Consider the following 19,219-nt stretch of genomic DNA (forward strand, 5'->3'; position numbering starts at 1 on the left):
GTAGATACATCTTGGCCTCAGTTATTAATTCTCCAGTAAATTCCAGATACGATTTACTGCAACATGCTCTTTTATGGGGCTGCCTTTGAAGACACCTAAAAGTTCCAGTTAGTTGAGGACACAGCTGTTAAGACTGCTAAAAGGAACCAGGAGGTGGGATAATAATCAAAGTTTGAATTTGCTCCCTATCACATACAACTTCAGTTCAAAGTGCAAGGTACTTATTTAAAAGCTCTACCCAACTAACAAAACAGTATCTACTAAGCAGTCTATTCCTGGATCTATCCGCCTGTGTGTCAAGAACTAGACCTGAGACCTTTCTCCAGATACCCTCACCACTGGAAGCAAGATGAGTGGCAAACAGGAAGTGAGTGGCAAACAGGTGATAACCTGAAGCTAAACAGTTGATAACCTGAAGCTAAACTGGAACACATTCTGTAGCAAAGAATTATTCTTGGGCTTACTGAATGTGGTTTGTTGCAGTGAAACAAACTGCAATCCTAATTCAGACTTGACCATGGATTGTGGTTACTTTTCAGTGTTAGCTGGGAGGAGCAAAAAGGGGCACAATTCACTGGTGCATCGTAAGCCAAGGCCCACTATATGTCAATGCAGTGGCTGCCTGTCCGGATATGTATGTCATATACACAATACTTAGTTAACAAGAAACCCTACAAGAGATAATCTTTTCACATGATGGTAGTAGAAACGTATGCTCATTCAAAAAGTCTAAGATGTGAATTTTTAAATCTTAAAGTATATAAGCCAGTGCCATCATCCTCAAGCAATCCAGCCAAGAACTTTAGTTGAAATCCACCTCAGAAAAGCTGTAGTTTCTACACCACAATTTTCTCTAACAATGACCAAAGGACAAATTCACTCAAGCAGACAATTTCCAAGGCATGGCATACAAATAGCAATCAGCATAACTGGGCCCACTTAAGTTCTGGCAATGTGAGGAAGGATTATTAATTGGAAGGATTATTAAGGCAACTAACAACTGACATGCAGTCAGATTTGTAAGCACTAATTTACTCTGCATGGAGCACAGCATGTGTATAAAACTCTGGTACAGTGGTACCTCGCAAGACGAATGCCTCGCAAGACGGAAAACCCGCAAGACGAAAGGGTTTTCTGTTTTGGAGGCGCTTCGCAAGACGAATTTCCCTATGGGCTTGCTTCGCAAGAAGAAAGCCCATAGGGAAATCTCCGGGGACCTCTTTTAAATGCTGGTGGTGGGGAGCAAAGCCTTCCCCCCCCTCCGGCCTTCAGAAGAGGTCCAGGAAGGCCGGTGGGGGCCGAAAGGCTTTGCTCCCCACCGCCAGCATTTTAAAAGCAGTCCGGGATAGCAGGGAAGCGCTTCCCGCTATCGCGGACGGCTTTTGAAGGCAGGCGGGGGGGAGCAAAGACTTTCGCCCCCGCCCGCCTTCAGAAGAGGTCCAGGACCTCTTCTGAAGGCGGGCGGGGGGCGAAAGTCTTTGCTCCCCCCTGCCTGCCTTCCCGGGAGAGCGGAGAAAGGCAGCGCGTTTCTCCGCTGTCCCGGACGGCTTTTGAAGGCAGGCGGGGGGGAGCAAAGACTTTTGCCCCCCGCCCGCCTTCATAAGAGGTCCAGGACCTCTTCTGAAGGCGGGCAGGGGGCGAAAGTCTTTGCTCCCCCCTGCCTGCCTTCCCGGGAGAGCGGAGAAAGGCAGCACGTTTCTCCGCTGTCCCGGACGGCTTTGGAAGGCAGGCGGTGGGGAGCAAAGACTTTTGCCCCCCGCCCGCCTTCAGAAGAGGTCCAGGACCTCTTCTGAAGGCGGGCGGGGGGCGAAAGTCTTTGCTCCCCCCTGCCTGCCTTCCCGGGAGAGCGGAGAAAGGCAGCGCGTTTCTCCGCTGTCCCGGACGGCTTTTGAAGGCAGGCGGGGGGGAGCAAAGACTTTTGCCCCCCGCCCGCCTTCATAAGAGGTCCAGGACCTCTTCTGAAGGCGGGCGGGGGGCGAAAGTCTTTGCTCCCCCCTGCCTGCCTTCCCGGGAGAGCGGAGAAAGGCAGCACGTTTCTCCGCTGTCCCGGACGGCTTTGGAAGGCAGGCGGTGGGGAGCAAAGACTTTTGCCCCCCGCCCGCCTTCAGAAGAGGTCCAGGACCTCTTCTGAAGGCGGGCGGGGGGCAAAAGTCTTTGTCCCCCCTGCCTGCCTTCCCAGGGGCTTTTACATCGCCCCGGACAGCGGAGAAGTCCTCCGCTGTCCCGGGCGATTTTAAAATGCCGCCCGCCAGCATTTTAAGATCGCCCCGGGGTTTTTTAAAATGCTGGGGGTGGGAAGAAAAGCCCTTGTCCCCCCCCCCAGCCTTCAGAAGAGGTTGGGGGACAGACTGTCCCCGGACCTGGTCTGAAGGCGGTTTCCATAGGAACGCATTAATTGATTTTCAATGCATTCCTATGGGAAACCGTGCATCGCAAGACGAAAAACTCGCAAGAAGAAAAAACTTGCGGAACGAATTAATTTCGTCTTGCGAGGCACCACTGTACTTAGAGTGTAGGACTTAATAAACTAGGCTACAAGTAATACAGGTAGAACATAAAATGATCTTACAAACTTATCTGCAAGAAGTAGAAAAAGTTATTACCTTGTAAAATGTTTCCTGTTAATACCATTCTCACTCAGCATTGTCACGCTTTTGTCAAAACTAGAGTCTGAATAATGTTGATTATTTTTCCTCATAGATCTTAAGGAACGTAAATGCTCACATTCTTTATCTGAAGAAAACTCCTGAAGAAGTAAAAACCAATTAGGAACATGCACATTGTACTATTTGCTTTTAATTTTTTGTGTTATAATATATTTTAATTAAGGATGCTTTAATATTATTGTGTATTTTAAATAATTATGGATGTTTGAATAGTTGTAAACCATTTAAAAGCCAATTTGACATGTAAGTGGTATATAAATTAACAACTGCCAAAAACCTCTCCATATTTTGTGATTAGTAGTTGCATATCACCTCCTCTATTACATTTACATTAACTGAAAAGGATGTGACTGGCACTCCAGCAAAGATCACACATTATATGTTTTAAATGTACTGCCTAAATTAAACTAGCTTGTTTACAATAGAAAAACTGAATTGAAAGGATACTTTTGGATCACCCATGGTGTATGTAAAATTGGAAGGATTATTAAGGCAACTAACAAGAGAATGAAACACCAATTGAAAATTAAGAGATGAAAGCATTAAACAAACGCTCTTCAACTGTACGCAAATAGTAAAAAGACGTATTTACAAGTAGATAGATATATGGTTAGATACACACATACACCCTGAAGTTCCAGTGAAAAATTGGGTCTGTTCTCCACTATAGTCATGGCGTGACCCACACAGTTCTATTCTGTCCCCTATGATATCTACATTAAAATACAAGTGTGTGATAGTTTGAAGGTTTAAAGTCAATAACTATTTCTCTATTACATCTGAGCCAAGACACCCAGAAAATGCAAAACCACAAGGCAGGATGAAGTCAAATAAACAGATTCAATTCAGACAAGGCAGGTTGTTGGTAGATAGGTATTCACTGGTACTCAAGACCCCTCCTGAATGCTAGGTCATGGGCTGTATTAATTTCTACTCAGAATAAGGTTACCAGATTTTTTTCAATGAATCTGGGGACACTTTTCAACTTCAGTAGGAATGATAAGATTTTGTCAGGGGACTGATTTGTAAATCCGGGAAACGGGGACATCTGGTAACCTTAACTCACAATAGACCCACTAAAAGTAATAGGCATTACCAACTTACATTCATTGATTTCAGGTAGGTCTGCTCACAGTGGAACTGACTTGGCTACACTCCCAACCAACAGCCACATTAGCATCACCAAGAAAAAAGCTATTGCCATCTCCCCCCTCCCCCCTCTGTAGTTTGATCAATGCTGGATTTGGGGGGGGGGGGGTTGCACGTTTGAAAGACTCTAAAGGAGCAATTGAGTTCCAAGGTGAGTACAGGCAATGAAAGATAGCTAGAATCTGAGAAAGGGAGGGACAGGGCCACTGCCCAACTTGCAAGAGTGCCTTTCTAAACATCTCTCCATGACATAGGAAACGAATAAGGCAATGATATACCCTCTGGGCAAGTCAAGCCCACAGCCTGCTGTTACAGAAACTGCTTCCAAGACAAGCTCGAAGGGGCGGATTGCTCAATTTGCTGGAAGGCATTGTCATGCAACGGAGCTGAATCGTAAGGGGAGTTTCGGGACACATGGTTCAAAACTCATGGCACTCGCTACCATGCAATATGGGTGACTGAGGCGGGCAAAAGGGGAATTATTAAGCTTGCCCCCCACAAACCCCGTCTAACTAATGGCTTCGCGCTTTGGGTTCCCTGTGCTTATCAACAGCAGGCTGAGTGGGGAAAAGGATGGACTTAGATGGGCAACTTCGGTTTCTAATCCAGAGCCGTTCTCCCAACTTTTAAGACTTCGTAGCTTCTGGTGTGTGGAAAAAGCAATAAATAGTATTTACAAAACAACGACTTCCCAGGTTCTGGGTCACCCTACGGGGTCCCCCCCCAACCCCCCCATACAAAATGGTTGTTTTGTTTTTTTGGCCCAAACTTTTCATGTAGCGTTTCGCCGCTTGTTATGAAACTTTTGCTGCCCAGCTGCGTTGTTTTGGAGTTGGTTTTATCGCGCGCTGCGGTTTTTCTGGGCAGCTGCTTCCAAAGCCTCTAGTGGCAAGCAGCAGCTGCCAGCAACTTTAAAAAAATAGTAATAATAATGAATTCATTACACATAAAACAGTCTCTGCCGCCTGGGGGAGGAGCCTGAATCTCCCTAAGGGACTTAATAAAAGTAAAAGGTGAGCCTTCCCCCCCCCCCCGCCGCCGGTTTTCTCCTCACCGCGACGGCTCTCCGGGCCTTGTCTCCGCCGGCCACTGCCGAGGAAGCCGACGGGAGCTCCAATGAGAGAAACTCGGAGCTCGTCTCCATCGCGTCGTAAGGCGACGCCGGCGTTGCGCCCCGTCGGCCGCCGCTTGAGTTGCTGCTGCCGGCGGGAGCGCCGCCCGGGCCTGGACGGCTAGGGCCGCCCGAGCCGCTTCGGAGCATCACCATGGCCCTCCCGTCGCGTCGCCCTGACAGCTGGACGAGGCCTTGGCCGCCACAGACGAGGCTCCTTCGCCGCCGACGAATTCTGGCGCCACACACCGGGAGGAGCCGCTTCACCCAACCGCCATTCGAAACCCTCCGCACCTCAGCGCTTGCTTCTCAACCACACGGCAGGAAAGGAAAATACAAGACCCCTGCCAAACCTCATAGGCTCTGAACTACTTTCCCTTCCTTCCCTATTTTTCCTACAGAACACTTTTTAAGAAAAAGCCTAAGGGTTAGTGAGTTCGCCGCTGGACAAGTAGTCCCAAACCGGCGGAGGGACACAGCTGTGTTTTTCCTCCGCAGTTTTGGCGCGCGCGAAGTTGTTTTGAAGGCCCGCTTGTCCTGCTGCTGCTTCTGCGCAGCGATTGGCTGGCGGGGCCCGGCGCGCGCGGCTCTGCCTCACAGGCTCCTCCCACCCCCACCCCCGCTTCAAATCCCGCGCCTTCCCGAGGCCAGTTTGCAGAGGCGGCGCAGTGTGTGGGTTTGGAGGGGCCAAACTTGAAAAAATATTAACAAAATAAACATTGTGCAATAACTAGGAGGGCGCGCAGCCCTTGTTGCAAATGCAACGCGTTGCCCGATTTTTTATTTTTATTTTTTTATATTGCATGTTATATCTGTACTCGCCACTAAACAGTTTTTGCTGGAAGGGTATCTATCCTGCAGCAACGCAAACACCGGCCCAAAGTATTGCATATCCTAATTAAGTGCATTGCGACGTAAAGCCTTAAAGCGGTCACCTCGGTGGGCAGGAACGGCACATTGGAGAGACAGAGCAGAGCAAAGACGGGTGATATTTTTTCACAGCCAGCAGGCTCCTTTTTAAAAGATCCCGTCCGTGTGGGAGCGATCCGCCGCCAACTACTACGAAGTAAGCTACTGGCAAACGAGAGAGTGCAAGAAAACAAACGCTTTTCTGTAAATAAGAGGCGGTTGCTTTTCTGCAGAGAAAACCCTGCCTAGCAGCACAACTAGCACCCTTTCCCCCCCTATTCCGCTTACCCGCGAGTAAGCTCCTTGGAGCAAAGCGGGACTTGCTTCCAAGCCAACAACATGCACGCACATAGGAAAAAAGCATGTGCAATGCATGCTCGCCGTCATAAAACATGCAGGCCTATAAGAGGGGCACCAACTTAGGTGGCTTTTAAAAGGTGAGACAAATTCTTGGAGAACAAGTTGCCCTAACGCTCATTACCAGTGGCTGGAAACCGCAGGAGAGGCTCATGGGCTCAGGCCTTGTTTTGGGTTTCTCATGGGCATCGGATTGTGATGGGCCATTGGCCTGATCCTGCAGGCTCTTCCAAACGTGGCTTTTACCAGGAATCTTGCATTTCCTTCATCCCTGTTGCCCTAGACTTTAACACGAAGGACGCTCTGCCCAAAAGCGTATTAAAAGACTTTTCTCACCGGTAAGATCCCAGGTAACTTTCGGAGCAGATCCCAAATGGAGAGGATCGCCTCTCCTGGATGAAAAACCAGCCTCTTCTCTCCAACCCCGAGTCAGGTCTCAGGTCACGTCCCCAGACAAGACCTGCAAGATTTTCGCTCCCTTAAGGAAGAGGGCGGGGTTTTCCTCACCTCTTTATCGACTAAGAATTTGACCTCTTATCTATTAAAGCACTTAAGGGTACTGACATGCTGTGCATATTCCTCCCTTCCAGAATGGGCCACATCCGCGCTGATTGGATCTTATGCATTTAACTGGATTAATTTGTGCTGTTCATTCCTGCGGTTTTTGGCCCCCGCTTCCTAAAAATACTAGCACACAACACACCTCCCTTTACTCATGATAAAAAGTTTGCTCTCCATTAATAGTCTAGTGCCTATTTGATAAAGTGGGTCTTTACCCCTCCCCCACGAAACTGGGCTCCACAATACAAATGTATGTGTTGTTATTTATTAAAATATTGCAGCACAAGTTTTCTCATAAGGCAGCGTACAAAACAGCAGTAGGAAATCATGTCCTCAGTTGAATATGTACAACTCCATCCCTCTAAAATTAGCAGTAAAAGCACCAATAAAACTCAGTGATTAATGAGAAGGTGGAAATGCAAGTGTACTGAACGCCCTTTTAGCCAGGCGTACTTAAACGAAGGATCATGCATTGTGAATAAACACTGGGTGCACATCTGAAAATGGCAAAAACGAGAACAGCCCAGTTGAATCTTAAAAGCTGGCAAATTCACGACGGAATCGGGTTTCCTGGATTGGACTACAGTACATTCAGAATCACAGCATTGTAGAGGAGGAAGGAATCCCTTGGGTCCAACCCCCTGCAATGTAGAGGCAAGAGCCACATAAGGCTTTTCTGTTGTTTCTGCAGCTGCTGACCCGCACACAGCCTTGAGTTCCCATGGTGCGTCGTTGCGCTTCTCAACAGGTCCGTGGAGGACCTTAAGGTCCACAAATGACAACATTTTGGAGGTCCCAAGTCACAAGGTGGTTAGGTTGGTCTCAACTAGGGCCAGGGCCTTTTCAGTACTGGCCCCGACTTGGTGGAACGCTCTGTCACAAGGGACTAGGGCCCTGCAGGACTTGACCATCTTTTTGCAGGGCCTGCAAGACAGAGCTGTTCCCCCTGGCCTTTGGTTTGGACTCAGTCTGACCCTGATGTTGCCCTCCCCTTATGGTTTTGACTTTTAAAATGAGGCTGCATTTTAAATTGCATATTAACCTGTATTTTAAATTGTGTGTCGTCATCCCCCCATTATGTTTTTACTGTAATTTTATTGGTGTTAGCCGCCCTGAGCAGGAGAGAGCGGGGTATAAATAAATAAATATATTTTTTTAAAAAAAAAATTGCATCGGAAGCGAGACTTGCTTTGTGCAATTGTGCAGGATTGCATCCCTGCATCCAGGGCAGGTGTTCTCACTAGACTGGCTAGGCAGCAGCCTGGGGCGCAGTACTGTATCTTTGAGAGGCAGTTTCATACAGATTACGGTAGTTTTGGTGACGAATTTATTTGGGGCGGGCCCCCAAGCAACAGCATGCAAAGCATGGCTCGGGGTTAGCAAGGCCAAGGTGGGTTTTGCTGAAACCTCCCACCAGCTTTTGCTTGAGGCTCCCCCCTTCCGTGCACAGCTTCGCTTCCCTGGGATTTCCAATCTTTGCAACGCTGCCGCGTTTCCCGGGGAAGGACTTGCTTGCAACACAAGCCGCGCGGTGCTTCCCGGGTCTAAGCAGCTGCAGCGGCGTCGAAATGCACCAAGCCTTTCTCCGGGAAATGAGCCCCGCACAACCTTCCCCCTTGCTAGCTGAGTGAGGGGCCGAATGGATCAGGCAAAGCCAGGTCTTGCAGATGCGGCAGCTGCAGCGCCGGCTGGCTATGAGCCTGCGGTGCCTCCTCGGCCCGGTTGCGTCTACACCGGCTGCTACTGGTAAGAAATCGTGCAACACAGGGGGAGAGGAGGCGATTGCTGCAATGCTCCTAATAGAATAGGACATAAGGACCACTTAATTCTAGAGCATCGCAGCTCTGGAGAGGATCGCAGCCGCTGCTGCAACCTTTTCCAGAATATCGGGAGCTCTCCAAAATATTAGAAGCCCCTCCGAAGTTGATTCCTGGAGAATTGCTTCCGCAGAAATCTTCCCCTTAACGCCACTGCAGGAAGTTGAGACAGCTAGTGGCCGGAGGTTGTGGAAATTGTAGTTGATTGATGCTGGCATCTGTCTGTCTTGAGAGACAAAGGAGCGCGCCTCTGGGGGTGAAGTCAAATTGCTGCATTAATAGCACCGAAATGACCTCCCCAGATGACAAGACCTGCCTTGCTGACATAGGTTCACTCTCCTTGACGTTACCTGATCACTGCACACACACACACACCACGCTTCATAGGGAATTTATGAACTTCCATCAGCATAAATGTAAAGGTAGAGGGACCCCTGACCATTAGGTCCAGTCGTGGCTGACTCTGGGGTTGCGGCGCTCATCTCGCTTTATTGGCCGAGGGAGCCGGCGTACAGCTTCCAGGTCATGTGGCCAGCATGACTAAGCCGCTTCTGGCGAACCAGAGCAGCGCACAGAAACGCCTTTTACCTTCCCGCCGGAGTGGTACCTATTTATCTACTTGCACTTCGACGTGCTTTCAACTGCTAGGTTGGCAGGAGCAGGGACTGAGCAATGGGAGCTCACCCTGTCGCGGGAATTCGAACCGCCGACCTTCTGATCGGCAAGCCCCCGCCTCTGTGGTTTAGACCACAGCGCCACCTGCTTCCCTATGTGGAAGCTAGCCTACTGTATAAAATAAAATCTTATATTCATTGCTTAGACCAATTTTGTCTCTGAACCCAAACACCCACTAGCAAGTGGACCTCAGAATCTTGTCCGGAAGCGAGTGTGGGTCTCTCAGGCTGGGAAAGGTTCCCTATTTAAAAAACAAGATAAAGTCCTAATCAATATCACTGAATGCATGCAATGTTGAAATTTTATTACTGGGGAGAATGTGGAATGGAAATGTAGTAGGTTGTGTTTCTGTTTTCTCTGTTACAGTGAGGAAAATGTGTGGAAGCTTTGTGAATACATCCGAAACCAGAATCTATACCCTTTAGAAGAATTTTTTGCGGTTTTCATTTCCAATGACAGGAGGATGGTGAGTTGCGGCATTTTGAACCGATTCTGAAATGCGAAATGACATTTGCCACAGCAGTATCAGAAGCTGGGTTCTATAGAATATATGTGATAGCTTAAGTGGCTTATTTGCTATTGCATACGTAATAGGATCCTGGTGGTTGTTTTAGGTTGTAATCCTATACCTACTTCTCTTGGGGGTAAGCCTAACTGAAATCAAGGGGACTTTCTTCTGAGTAAACAGGCCAAATGGAAATAGGGTTTGAAAGACAACGAAGATCAGGCCCATGACCATTACTCCTGCCTCCTGCTTTCTTAGTGGCCAACCAGATAGAATTGTAGACTTGGATGGGACTCCAAGCTCTATGCGGCCTAGGACCCACGTACCTACGGGACCGCCTCTCCTGGTATGCCCCGCGGAGGACCTTAAGGTCCACAAATGACAACATTTTGGAGGTCCCAAGTCACAAGGTGGTTAGGTTGGTGTCAACTAGGGCCAGGGCCTTTTCAGTACTGGCCCCAACTTGATGGAACGTTCTGTCACAAGAGACTAGGGCCCTGCGGGACTTGACAGGGCCTGCAAGACAGAGCTGTTCCGCCTGGCCTTTGGTTTGGACTCAGTCTGACGCTTATGTTTCCCTCCCCTTACGGTTTTGATTTTTAAAATGAGGCTGCATTTTAAATTGCATTTTAACCTGTATTTTGAATTGGTTTTTTTCTTTTTCTTTTCCCCCTCTTATTAGGTTTTTACTGAAATTTTATTGGTGTGTTAGCCGCCCTGAGCCCGGCTCTGGCCGGGGAGGGCGGGGTATAAATATTATTATTGTTGTTATTATTATTATTATTATTATTATTATTATTATTATTATTATTATTATTATTTAGTCCAACCCCCTGGAATGCATGTATCTCAGCTAAAGCACCTATGACAGATGCAAACAGGATCTGAACGGAATAGCATTCTCCAGACCTGTGGGTGTCCCAGCAATTGGTTTTCTGGAGCATTTATGCCTCCAGCCATGGAAACAGAATATATCCATCAGGATTAGTAGTCATGGATAGCCTTATCCTTCATGAATTTGTCCAGTTCTCTTTTTAAAGCCACCCAAGTTGGTGTCAATTGCTCCCATCTTGTGGGAGCAATAGTTCACCTATGTGCTGTGTGTGTTCTGTTCAAACCAATTCAGTGTTTTAGTTGATATTGACTATGATTTGTTCAGCCAGTTTCAGAGCACGGATGATGAAACCAGCTTGCTTGAGCGTACGAACCGCAGTTTAGGGTTTGGACAACATGCTAAGATGAGCTCGATCTAAGTGGGAACAGAAGCTTTCGATCGGCTCATCACAGCCACCCTGGAAGGTGGAGAGGGGAGGGCGTGAGTCTGAGGTTCGCTGCAAAATGCCAAACTAGAAATGGCTTAACTACATTAATGTTAGGAGCAAATCTTCCCTGGGTCTTCAAGAGCTTTTCAGGCACTCGACATGGGGATATTTGGGTCTCATCCTGTATTCCAATGAAAAAAAATCTTAGCTGCATCAGGTAATATTTTTTTAAAGGCTAACTCAATGGCAATCTGAACTCTTTTATGTTGGTTTACCGTACTGAAATGCACTCACCTGTTCTCTGTAACCCACAGGTGCCTCTTTGGGAGCAGCAAGCAGGCATGGTTGGTCAACCTGTGATTTGGGTGAGGAAATTCAGAGCTTCCTTTCTTTGTTTAATATTACAATTGCCCCTTCCACTGCTGCTGGAAATGGAGTTTTGAAGGCGTTTCCCCCCTGTGTAGGCCTGACCTAAGAAGGACAAATGCCTCTGTTCTTTTCTTCTCATATGCTGTTTTTGTACTGTTTACCTCGGTAAAGTATTACCTGTTTCTTCTCTCTCTCTGGACTCCGTCTGCTTTATCCTGGTCCCTCTGCTAACAACTGTTACTGCTACTTTTATTTTCTTTTTAAATGCACCCATTGCGTTAAAAAAAGGTGTCGCTCTAGAGAAAGTGAGTTCTGTGACCCCATTTCAACCTCCCTGCATAACCCACAGTTAAAAAGCTGTAGATGTGTCTAGATTTTACCCAGTATTAGGATAGAGGCCTGTTTTAAAGCACTTAATTCTAATGCAATTCACCCATTGCCTGTGCAACTATAGTAACAACCAAGATTTGGGCCTACTCAAAACTGGCATGGCGCCTCATTCAAATATGTGACAGGCACTAGGCCAGTCAATGAAATATGGCCTTGCCAGGAATTTAAATATATGTCTTGTGTGTCCATGTCCAACTCACTAGGCAATGTAGTATGATATGAATCCTAATTTGTGCTCCTTGAGCCAGAGGTGGGAAACTTGTGGACCTTCATGTTGGGATACTGCCAGGGAGATAAAGTCCATCATGGCCCCAAGCCGTCTGCCGGACAATCCATCGATCTCCCGTAGGCATGCAGTATCAGCAATTAGCGACATGAGTTTCTAGAAAAAAGCTTGCCACATTCTAGAGCTCATGCACACTCTATCAGCAGATAATTAACAGCAGAAGTTGCACGCAGGAGAGCATTATTTACAAGTTTTATTCTGTGTTGATCAGAACAAAGAAAGACATGACTGCCTGCGTCAGTGTCTCCAGACAGAGAGAGAAACGAAAGCAATAGCTAACATAAACATCCTGTGAACAGGAAATACGCAGGCTGTGACACAAACATCCTGCTCCCTTTTAAGGTGGAACGGAAATATCCTAACACTTCAGATGTTGCTAAAACTACAACTCCCATCATGCCTGGCCATAGCTGGGACTGATGGGAGCTGGAGTTCAACTGCGTCCAGTGATATTTCCAGGTAAATGTATATTCTGACACAACTGGGTGGTATTCAGTAGCTGAGATTCCTGCATTGCAGGGGCTTGGAATAGATGACCCTTGGAGTCCCTTCTGACTACTGCCTTTCATCCTAACCTACCTGTCAGGGTTGTTGTGATGATAAAATGAAGAGGGGGACAAGGTAAAGGACTCCTGGACGGTTAAGTCCAGTCAAAGGTGACTATGGGGTTGCGGCACTCATCTCGCTTTTCAGGCCAAGGGAGCCGGCGTTTGTCCACATACTGGGTCATGTGGCCAGCATGACTAAAAACTGCTGACCAGGACGGGGGCCAGAGCGCATGGAAACGCGGTTTACCTTCCTGCCGCAGTGGTACCTATTTATCTACTTGTGCTGGTATGCTTTCGAACTGCTAGGTTGGCAGAAGCTCACCCCGTCATGCGGATTCGAACCGCCGACTTTCCAATCGGCGAACCCAAGAGGCTCGGTGGTTTAGACCACAGGGCTCAAAGTGTGTACTACACCAACTCGATTTCTTGGAAGGAAAAAAATGCAAGGTTTGTTTTTTTTAAAAAAAAAAAAACTTTTAAAAATTTGATTGTATATGTTTTTGAATTGTTTTATTCCTAGATGGAGACTTCTCTCAGCCATTTGTCACAGATTCTTACAGTTAAGAAGTTGTAATACTGTCTACTTACAGGACTATCATGTTGTTCTGCTTCATGTGGCCAGCGGAGACCAGAATTTCATTTACGACCTTGATACTTTGCTGCCTTTCCCTTGCCCCATCGACACCTATATTGAAAAGGCTTTTAAATCAGACAGCGTTATTCATCCAGAATTTCAAAGGTGAGGGCAGACATTGCCTGTGCAACTCTAGTAACAACCAAGATTTGGGCCTACTCAAAACTGGCATGGCGCATTACAGGTTTAGTTGGCCTCTGCTGAACGTCTGCACTTTGCATTTCAGGCAGTATCATACCACTCTAAATCATCATGGCTTCCCCCCAAAGAACCCTGGGAACTAGTCTGTTAAGGTGCCCATGGTTGTTAGGCACCCCCTATTCTCCTCCCGATCCTACAGTTCCCAGGTTTTTAACAGCCAATCTCTCTTCCCGGGGAACTCTGGGAATTACAGCTCTGCGAAGAGAACAGGGGGTCTCCTAACAACTCTCAGCACCCTTAGCAAACTACAGTTTGCATATATGCTATACAGGTAAGTGGAATTGTCATAAAATGCTTTTGTTTTTCCTCTTTTCATATTTCTGCTCATCATTTTTGTAGATCGTGGATGTAAACGATTTGGGGGCAAAGGGAGGATGGGATACCTTCCATAATCATAAAGCAGGCATAGACAAACTCCGGCCCTCCAGATGTTTGGGACTACAGTTCCCATCATCCCTGACCACTGGTCCTGTTAGCTAGGGATACAGTGGTACCCCGCAAGACGAACGCCTCGCGAGACGAAAAACTCGCAAAACGAAAGGTTTTTTCGTTTTCGAGTTGCCTCGCAAGACGAATTTCCCTATGGGCTTGCTTCGCAAAACGAAGCTTGCCCCGGGGACAGCGGGTCTTCTCTTTTGAAGCAAGGGGCGGCCGGGAGATCGCTTCTCCCCACCGCCCCTTGCTTCAAAAGAGGTCCGGGGGCAGCGGGAAGCGCTCCCGCTGCCCCCGGACCTCTTTTGAAGCAAGGGGCGGTGGGGAGAAGCGATCTCCCCGTGCTCCGAAGCCGGGTGGGGGGGTGGGAACACCTGCCCCAGCCACCCCGCTTCGGAACGCTGCTCCGAAGCGGGGTGGGGGGGCGGGAGCACCTGCCCCAGCCGCCGGGCTTCGTAGCGCTGCTGCGAAGCCGGGCGGGGGGTGGGAACACCTGCCCCAGCCACCCCGCTTCGGAACGCTGCTCCGAAGCGGGGTGGGGGGGCGGGAGCACCTGCCCCAGCCACCGGGCTTCGTAGCGCTGCTGCGAAGCCGGGCGGGGGGGTGGGAACACCTGCCCCAGCCACCCCGCTTCGGAACGCTGCTCCGAAGCGGGGTGGGGGGGCGGGAGCACCTGCCCCAGCCGCCGGGCTTCGTAGCGCTGCTGCGAAGCCGGGCGGGGGGTGGGAACACCTGCCCCAGCCACCCCGCTTCGGAACGCTGCTCCGAAGCGGGGTGGGGGGGCGGGAGCACCTGCCCCAGCCACCGGGCTTCGTAGCGCTGCTGCGAAGCCGGGCGGGGGGGGGTGGGAACACCTGCCCCAGCCACCCCGCTTCGGAACGCTGCTCCGAAGCGGGGTGGGGGGGCGGGAGCACCTGCCCCAGCCGCCGGGCTTCGTAGCGCTGCTGCGAAGCCGGGCGGGGGGTGGGAACACCTGCCCCAGCCACCCCGCTTCGGAACGCTGCTCCGAAGCGGGGTGGGGGGGCGGGAGCACCTGCCCCAGCCACCGGGCTTCGTAGCGCTGCTGCGAAGCCGGGCGGGGGGGTGGGAACACCTGCCCCAGCCACCCCGCTTCGGAACGCTGCTCCGAAGCGGGGTGGGGGGGCGGGAGCACCTGCCCCAGCTGCTGGGCTTCGTAGCGCTGCTGCGAAGCCGGGCGGGGGGTGGGAACACCTGCCCCAGCCACCCCGCTTTGGAACGCTGCTCCAAAGCGGGGTGGGGGGGCGGGAGCACCTGCCCCAGCCACCGGGCTTCGTAGCGCTGCTGCGAAGCCGGGCGGGGGGGTGGGAACACCTGCCCCAGCCACCCCGCTTCGGAACGCTGCTCCGAAGCGGGGTGGGGGGGCGGGAGCACCTGCCCCAGCTGCTGGGCTTCGTAGCGCTGCTGCGAAGCCGGGCGGGGGGTGGGAGCACCTGCCCCAGCCACCCCGCTTCGGAACGCTGCTCCAAAGCGGGGTGGGGGGGGCGGGAGCACCTGCCCCAGCTGCTGGGCTTCGTAGCGCTGCTGCGAAGCCGGGCGGGGGGTGGGAACACCTGCCCCAGCCACCCCGCTTCGGAACACTGCTCCAAAGCGGGGTGGGGGGGGCGGGAGCACCTGCCCCAGCCGCTGGGCTTCGTAACGCTGCTGCGAAGCCGGGCGGGGTGTGGGAACACCTGCCCCAGCCACCCCGCTTCGGAACGCTGCTCCGAAGCGGGGTGGGGGGGCGGGAGCACCTGCCCCAGCCGCCGGGCTTCGTAGCACTGCTGCCAAGCCGGGTGGGGGCTGGGAACACCTTCTGAAGGCGGGCAGGGGGCGAAAGTCTTTGTCCCCCCTGCCTGCCTTCCCAGGGGCTTTTAAATCGCCCCGGACAGCGGAGAAGTCCTCCGCTGTCCGGGGCGATTTTAAAATGCCGCCCGCCAGCATTTTAAGATCGCCCGGACAGCGGAGAAGTCCTCCGCTGTCCCAGGGTTTTTTAAAATGCTGGGGGTGAGAAGAAAAGCCCTTGTCCCCCCCCCCCCAGCCTTCAGAAGAGGTCCGGGGACAGACTGTCCCCGGACCTGGTCTGAAGGCGGTTTCCCTAGGAACGCATTAATTGATTTTCAATGCATTCCTATGGGAAACCGTGCATCGCAAGACGAAAAAACCGCAAGATGAAGAGACTTGCGGAACGAATTAATTTCGTCTTGTGAGGCACCACTGTAATGGGAATTGTAGTCCCAAAAATCTGGAGGGCCGGAGTTTGCCTATGCTTGCGATAAAGCATCCTATGGCACCAACTGATTTAGATTCTCCTGTTTTGTCAGTAAATTAATAATAATAATAATAATAATAATAATAATAATAATAATAATAATAATAATAGATTTATACCCCACCCACTGTGGGCTGCTTTGAACAGGATATTAAAAGCACAATAAAACATCCAACATTAAAAACTTCCCTAAACAGGTCTGCCTTCCAATGTCTTCTAAAAGTCAGGTAGTTGTTTATTTCCTTGACATCTGGTGGGAGGGTGTTCCACAGGGTGGGCGCCACTACTGAGAAGGCCCTGTGCCTGGTTCCCTGTAACCTCACTTCTCACAGGGAGGGAACCTCCAGAAGGCCCTTGGAGCTGGACCTCAGGCTGAACAATGGGGGTGGAGATGCTCCTTCAGGAACTACACAATGATATAGCAAGTTTTTGCCTACAAAAACATTTGCAGCAGTGCACTTGTTAGTCTTTTAAAGTGTCACAGAGAGAGAGTCACATGGTTGCTTTTGCTTCCAGGTCAATTCTATGATTTCTACTTGGACGTAAGCCCAACTGTGATCAGTGGGGCTTTATTCTCATATAGGGCTCTGCGGCCCTAGAGTGCACTCCCTTAACCTGAAAGTTAAGCCCCATTGCATTGCGATTTAAACCAGACTTCAGAAATGTAATTTGCGTGTTTAAAGTGGATTTCCTTTTAAAACAGTTCACAGTTAACTACATTTGAGGAGTTTGATGCCTAATGATCCATGTTTGGTCCAGCTGTAGCTGAAAATACTAGGAGCAGAGTCAGCCCTGATGTTTCCATTGTGGACTATGCAATCCCCGTCACATAAGTGTTTGGCTTGTTTAGAAAAGTCCGGTTGGTTCGAGCCGACGTGTACCTGAAGACGTTTGCTTCTGACCGATCCCACATGAAAGATGCCAGCGGGAACTGGCAAAAGCCGCCTCCGTTATACCCGTGCATCGAGACCAGAGGTAAGAAGTTGTTTTAGATTCCCGCTACATCTGCTGTCTTAACATTCCCTCCGTAGGCTCAAAGCATTTCATATATTTGACAGCATGGACGCATCTGCATTACACATCCAAAGCAGTATCACACCAGTTTAAACAATCCTGGCTCCCCCCAAAGTATCCTGAGAACCGTAGTCTTAGACACTGTTAGGACACTCTCAGTCCCCTTTGTTGTTGTTGTTTAGTCGTGTCCAGCTCTTCGTGACCCCATGGACCAGAAAACAAACGGACAATGCTACTTAAAGCTGCTTCCAGATGGAGCCATACTTTGAGGGGGATTTTATATTGAGATAGGGGTGATTATTAAGATATGCCGTAAAGATGCACCAAATACCCCTGCAAAATCTTCAAGAGCTCTTCGGTTCCCTGCCGCACATAGAGATGATTGAGTTTTCCTGTGGCTTCAATATGTACAACCTTTTTTGGAGTCAGTTATTGCTGAAATTCCCCTCTTAAGTCTTCCTTTCTTTTTAACAGCCCACCCTCTTTGCCTCCAGATTTGCTGGTTTGAGCCTGTCCAGAACATAGACCCCATGCCTGCCGGCGCACCTGTCCATGTCTACCTGTAGACCATTGGTCATACCTAGCTCAGCATTTTCTACACTGAATGGCAGTGTCTCTCCAGGTGTGCAGACAAGGGTCTTGAGGGTGGACAGATGCTCTTGTCGGATGCCAAAACCTTCCTACCAGCAGCCAAATTGCCTAGAGGTGTTTTAGGGGTCTGTTTAGGAACCTCCACCACTCAAATATACTATTTTTTTTAATAAATCATTTTTATTGGTTTTACAAACACAAAGTACAAATAAACACAAACTAGTAAAGATAATCTGTATAAAGAAATTCTCTGAATCTCGGGACTCCCCCCCCCCATTCCCCTCCATGGGGTCTCATTTTAAGAATCTGCAACTGCATATTCATACAGAACTCCATCAAACCATAATGTCCATAGTATTTTTTACACTCCAAGTGAGTCAAAATCCTGCTCTTGTTTCCATCTGCTTTTCAGATGGTCTCCTAGATAGCTTATAAGTTTTTCCCATTCTTTTATTAAGTTTTTATCCTCTTGGTTCCTGAGTTTTCCTGTCAGCTTTGCCATCTTGGCATAGTCCATCAGCTTGGTTTGCCATTCTTCTCTGGTAGGGACTTTATCTTTTTTCCAACTCCGAGCTAATAACACCCGGGCGGCTGTTGTTCCAGACATTAAAAAGTCTTTTCTGCTCCTTTGGTAGATCGGAACCTGTAATTACTAATAAAAAAAACTTCTGGTTTCTTAACAAAAGTTATTTTCAACATTTTTTCCACATTTCATTATGTATCATCTCCCAGACAGCTTTCTGGGACACTCAAATGTACTCTTGACATCATTGGTGTTGACCTTTAAAGCCCTAAACGGCCTTGGCCCAGTATATCTGAAGGAGCGTCTCCACCCCCAACGTTCTGCCCAGACACTGAGGTTCAGCTCTGAAGGCCTTCTGGCGGTTCCCTCACTGCAAAAAGCCAAGTTACAGGGAACCAGGCAGAGGGCCTTCTTGGTAGTGGCGCCCGCCCCGTGGAAAGCCCTCCCAACAGATGTCAAAGAGACCTGACATTTAGAAGACATCTGAAGGCAGCCCTGTACAGGGAAGTTTTTAATGTGTGATGTTTTAATGTATTTTTAATCTTTGTTGGAAGCCGCCCAGATGGGCAGGGTACAAATAATAATAATAATAAATAATAATAATAATAATAATAATAATTTATTATTTCTCTCTCTTTTTTAAAAAAAGACTTCAAGATGAACCTGGATGACTTCATCAGTATGAATCCAGATGTTGGATGGGGATCTGTCCTGTCTCTCCCTGAATTTGTGCAAGGGTTCGGCAGCCAGAACTGATTTTTGACTCACGGCGAAGAAATCCTTTTGACGAGCGCCATTCCTATTTATTGCATTCAGGTGTTTAAAGTTGGACTAATCGTACTGGTTGCATTTGGGCGGGGGGAAATAAAAGAAAATGTACTCAACGGAATAAAACATTTTTTAAAAAAAAAATATTAAATAAAATATATTTATATATATTGAGAGGAGCC

General features: G+C 49.0%; 2 protein-coding genes across 4 annotated transcripts in view; one reads left to right on the top strand and one right to left on the bottom strand.

Annotated features, from left to right (window-relative positions):
* ATAD2 (ATPase family AAA domain containing 2) overlaps positions 1–6,661 on the bottom strand; it is a 30,337-nt gene extending 23,676 nt beyond the window's left edge. The window contains exons 1-2 of one of the 2 annotated variants that reach the window (XM_081205504.1): positions 6,529–6,661; positions 2,604–2,746 (exon numbers count right to left, since the gene is read on the bottom strand). In XM_081205504.1, the coding sequence (XP_081061630.1) occupies positions 2,604–2,698 (95 nt within the window). In that variant the 5' untranslated portion in view covers positions 2,699–2,746; positions 6,529–6,661. Of the gene's footprint in view, positions 1–2,603; positions 2,747–4,869; positions 5,415–6,528 lie in introns of those variants that run through there. The other variant, XM_081205503.1, reaches the window with a different exon arrangement.
* Positions 6,662–8,061: 1,400 nt separating this feature from the next.
* Positions 8,062–19,195, top strand: NTAQ1 (N-terminal glutamine amidase 1). 2 transcript variants are annotated; one of them, XM_081205221.1, is made up of 6 exons: positions 8,068–8,499; positions 9,612–9,711; positions 11,327–11,377; positions 13,196–13,344; positions 16,992–17,116; positions 18,919–19,191. In XM_081205221.1, exons 1-6 carry the CDS (start codon positions 8,393–8,395, stop codon positions 19,023–19,025), a joined length of 639 nt encoding a protein of 212 aa, XP_081061347.1. In that variant the 5' UTR covers positions 8,068–8,392; the 3' UTR covers positions 19,026–19,191. The 2 variants fall into 2 exon arrangements, with proteins under 2 accessions (XP_081061348.1, XP_081061347.1); XM_081205222.1 differs by lacking the exon at positions 11,327–11,377 and having other exon boundaries at positions 8,062–8,499; positions 18,919–19,195.
* Positions 19,196–19,219: the final 24 nt, after the last annotated feature.

This window comes from Podarcis bocagei, assembly GCF_964188305.1.
Source record: "Podarcis bocagei genome assembly, chromosome: 8".
In the NCBI taxonomy this organism is placed as follows: Eukaryota; Metazoa; Chordata; class Lepidosauria; order Squamata; family Lacertidae; genus Podarcis; species Podarcis bocagei.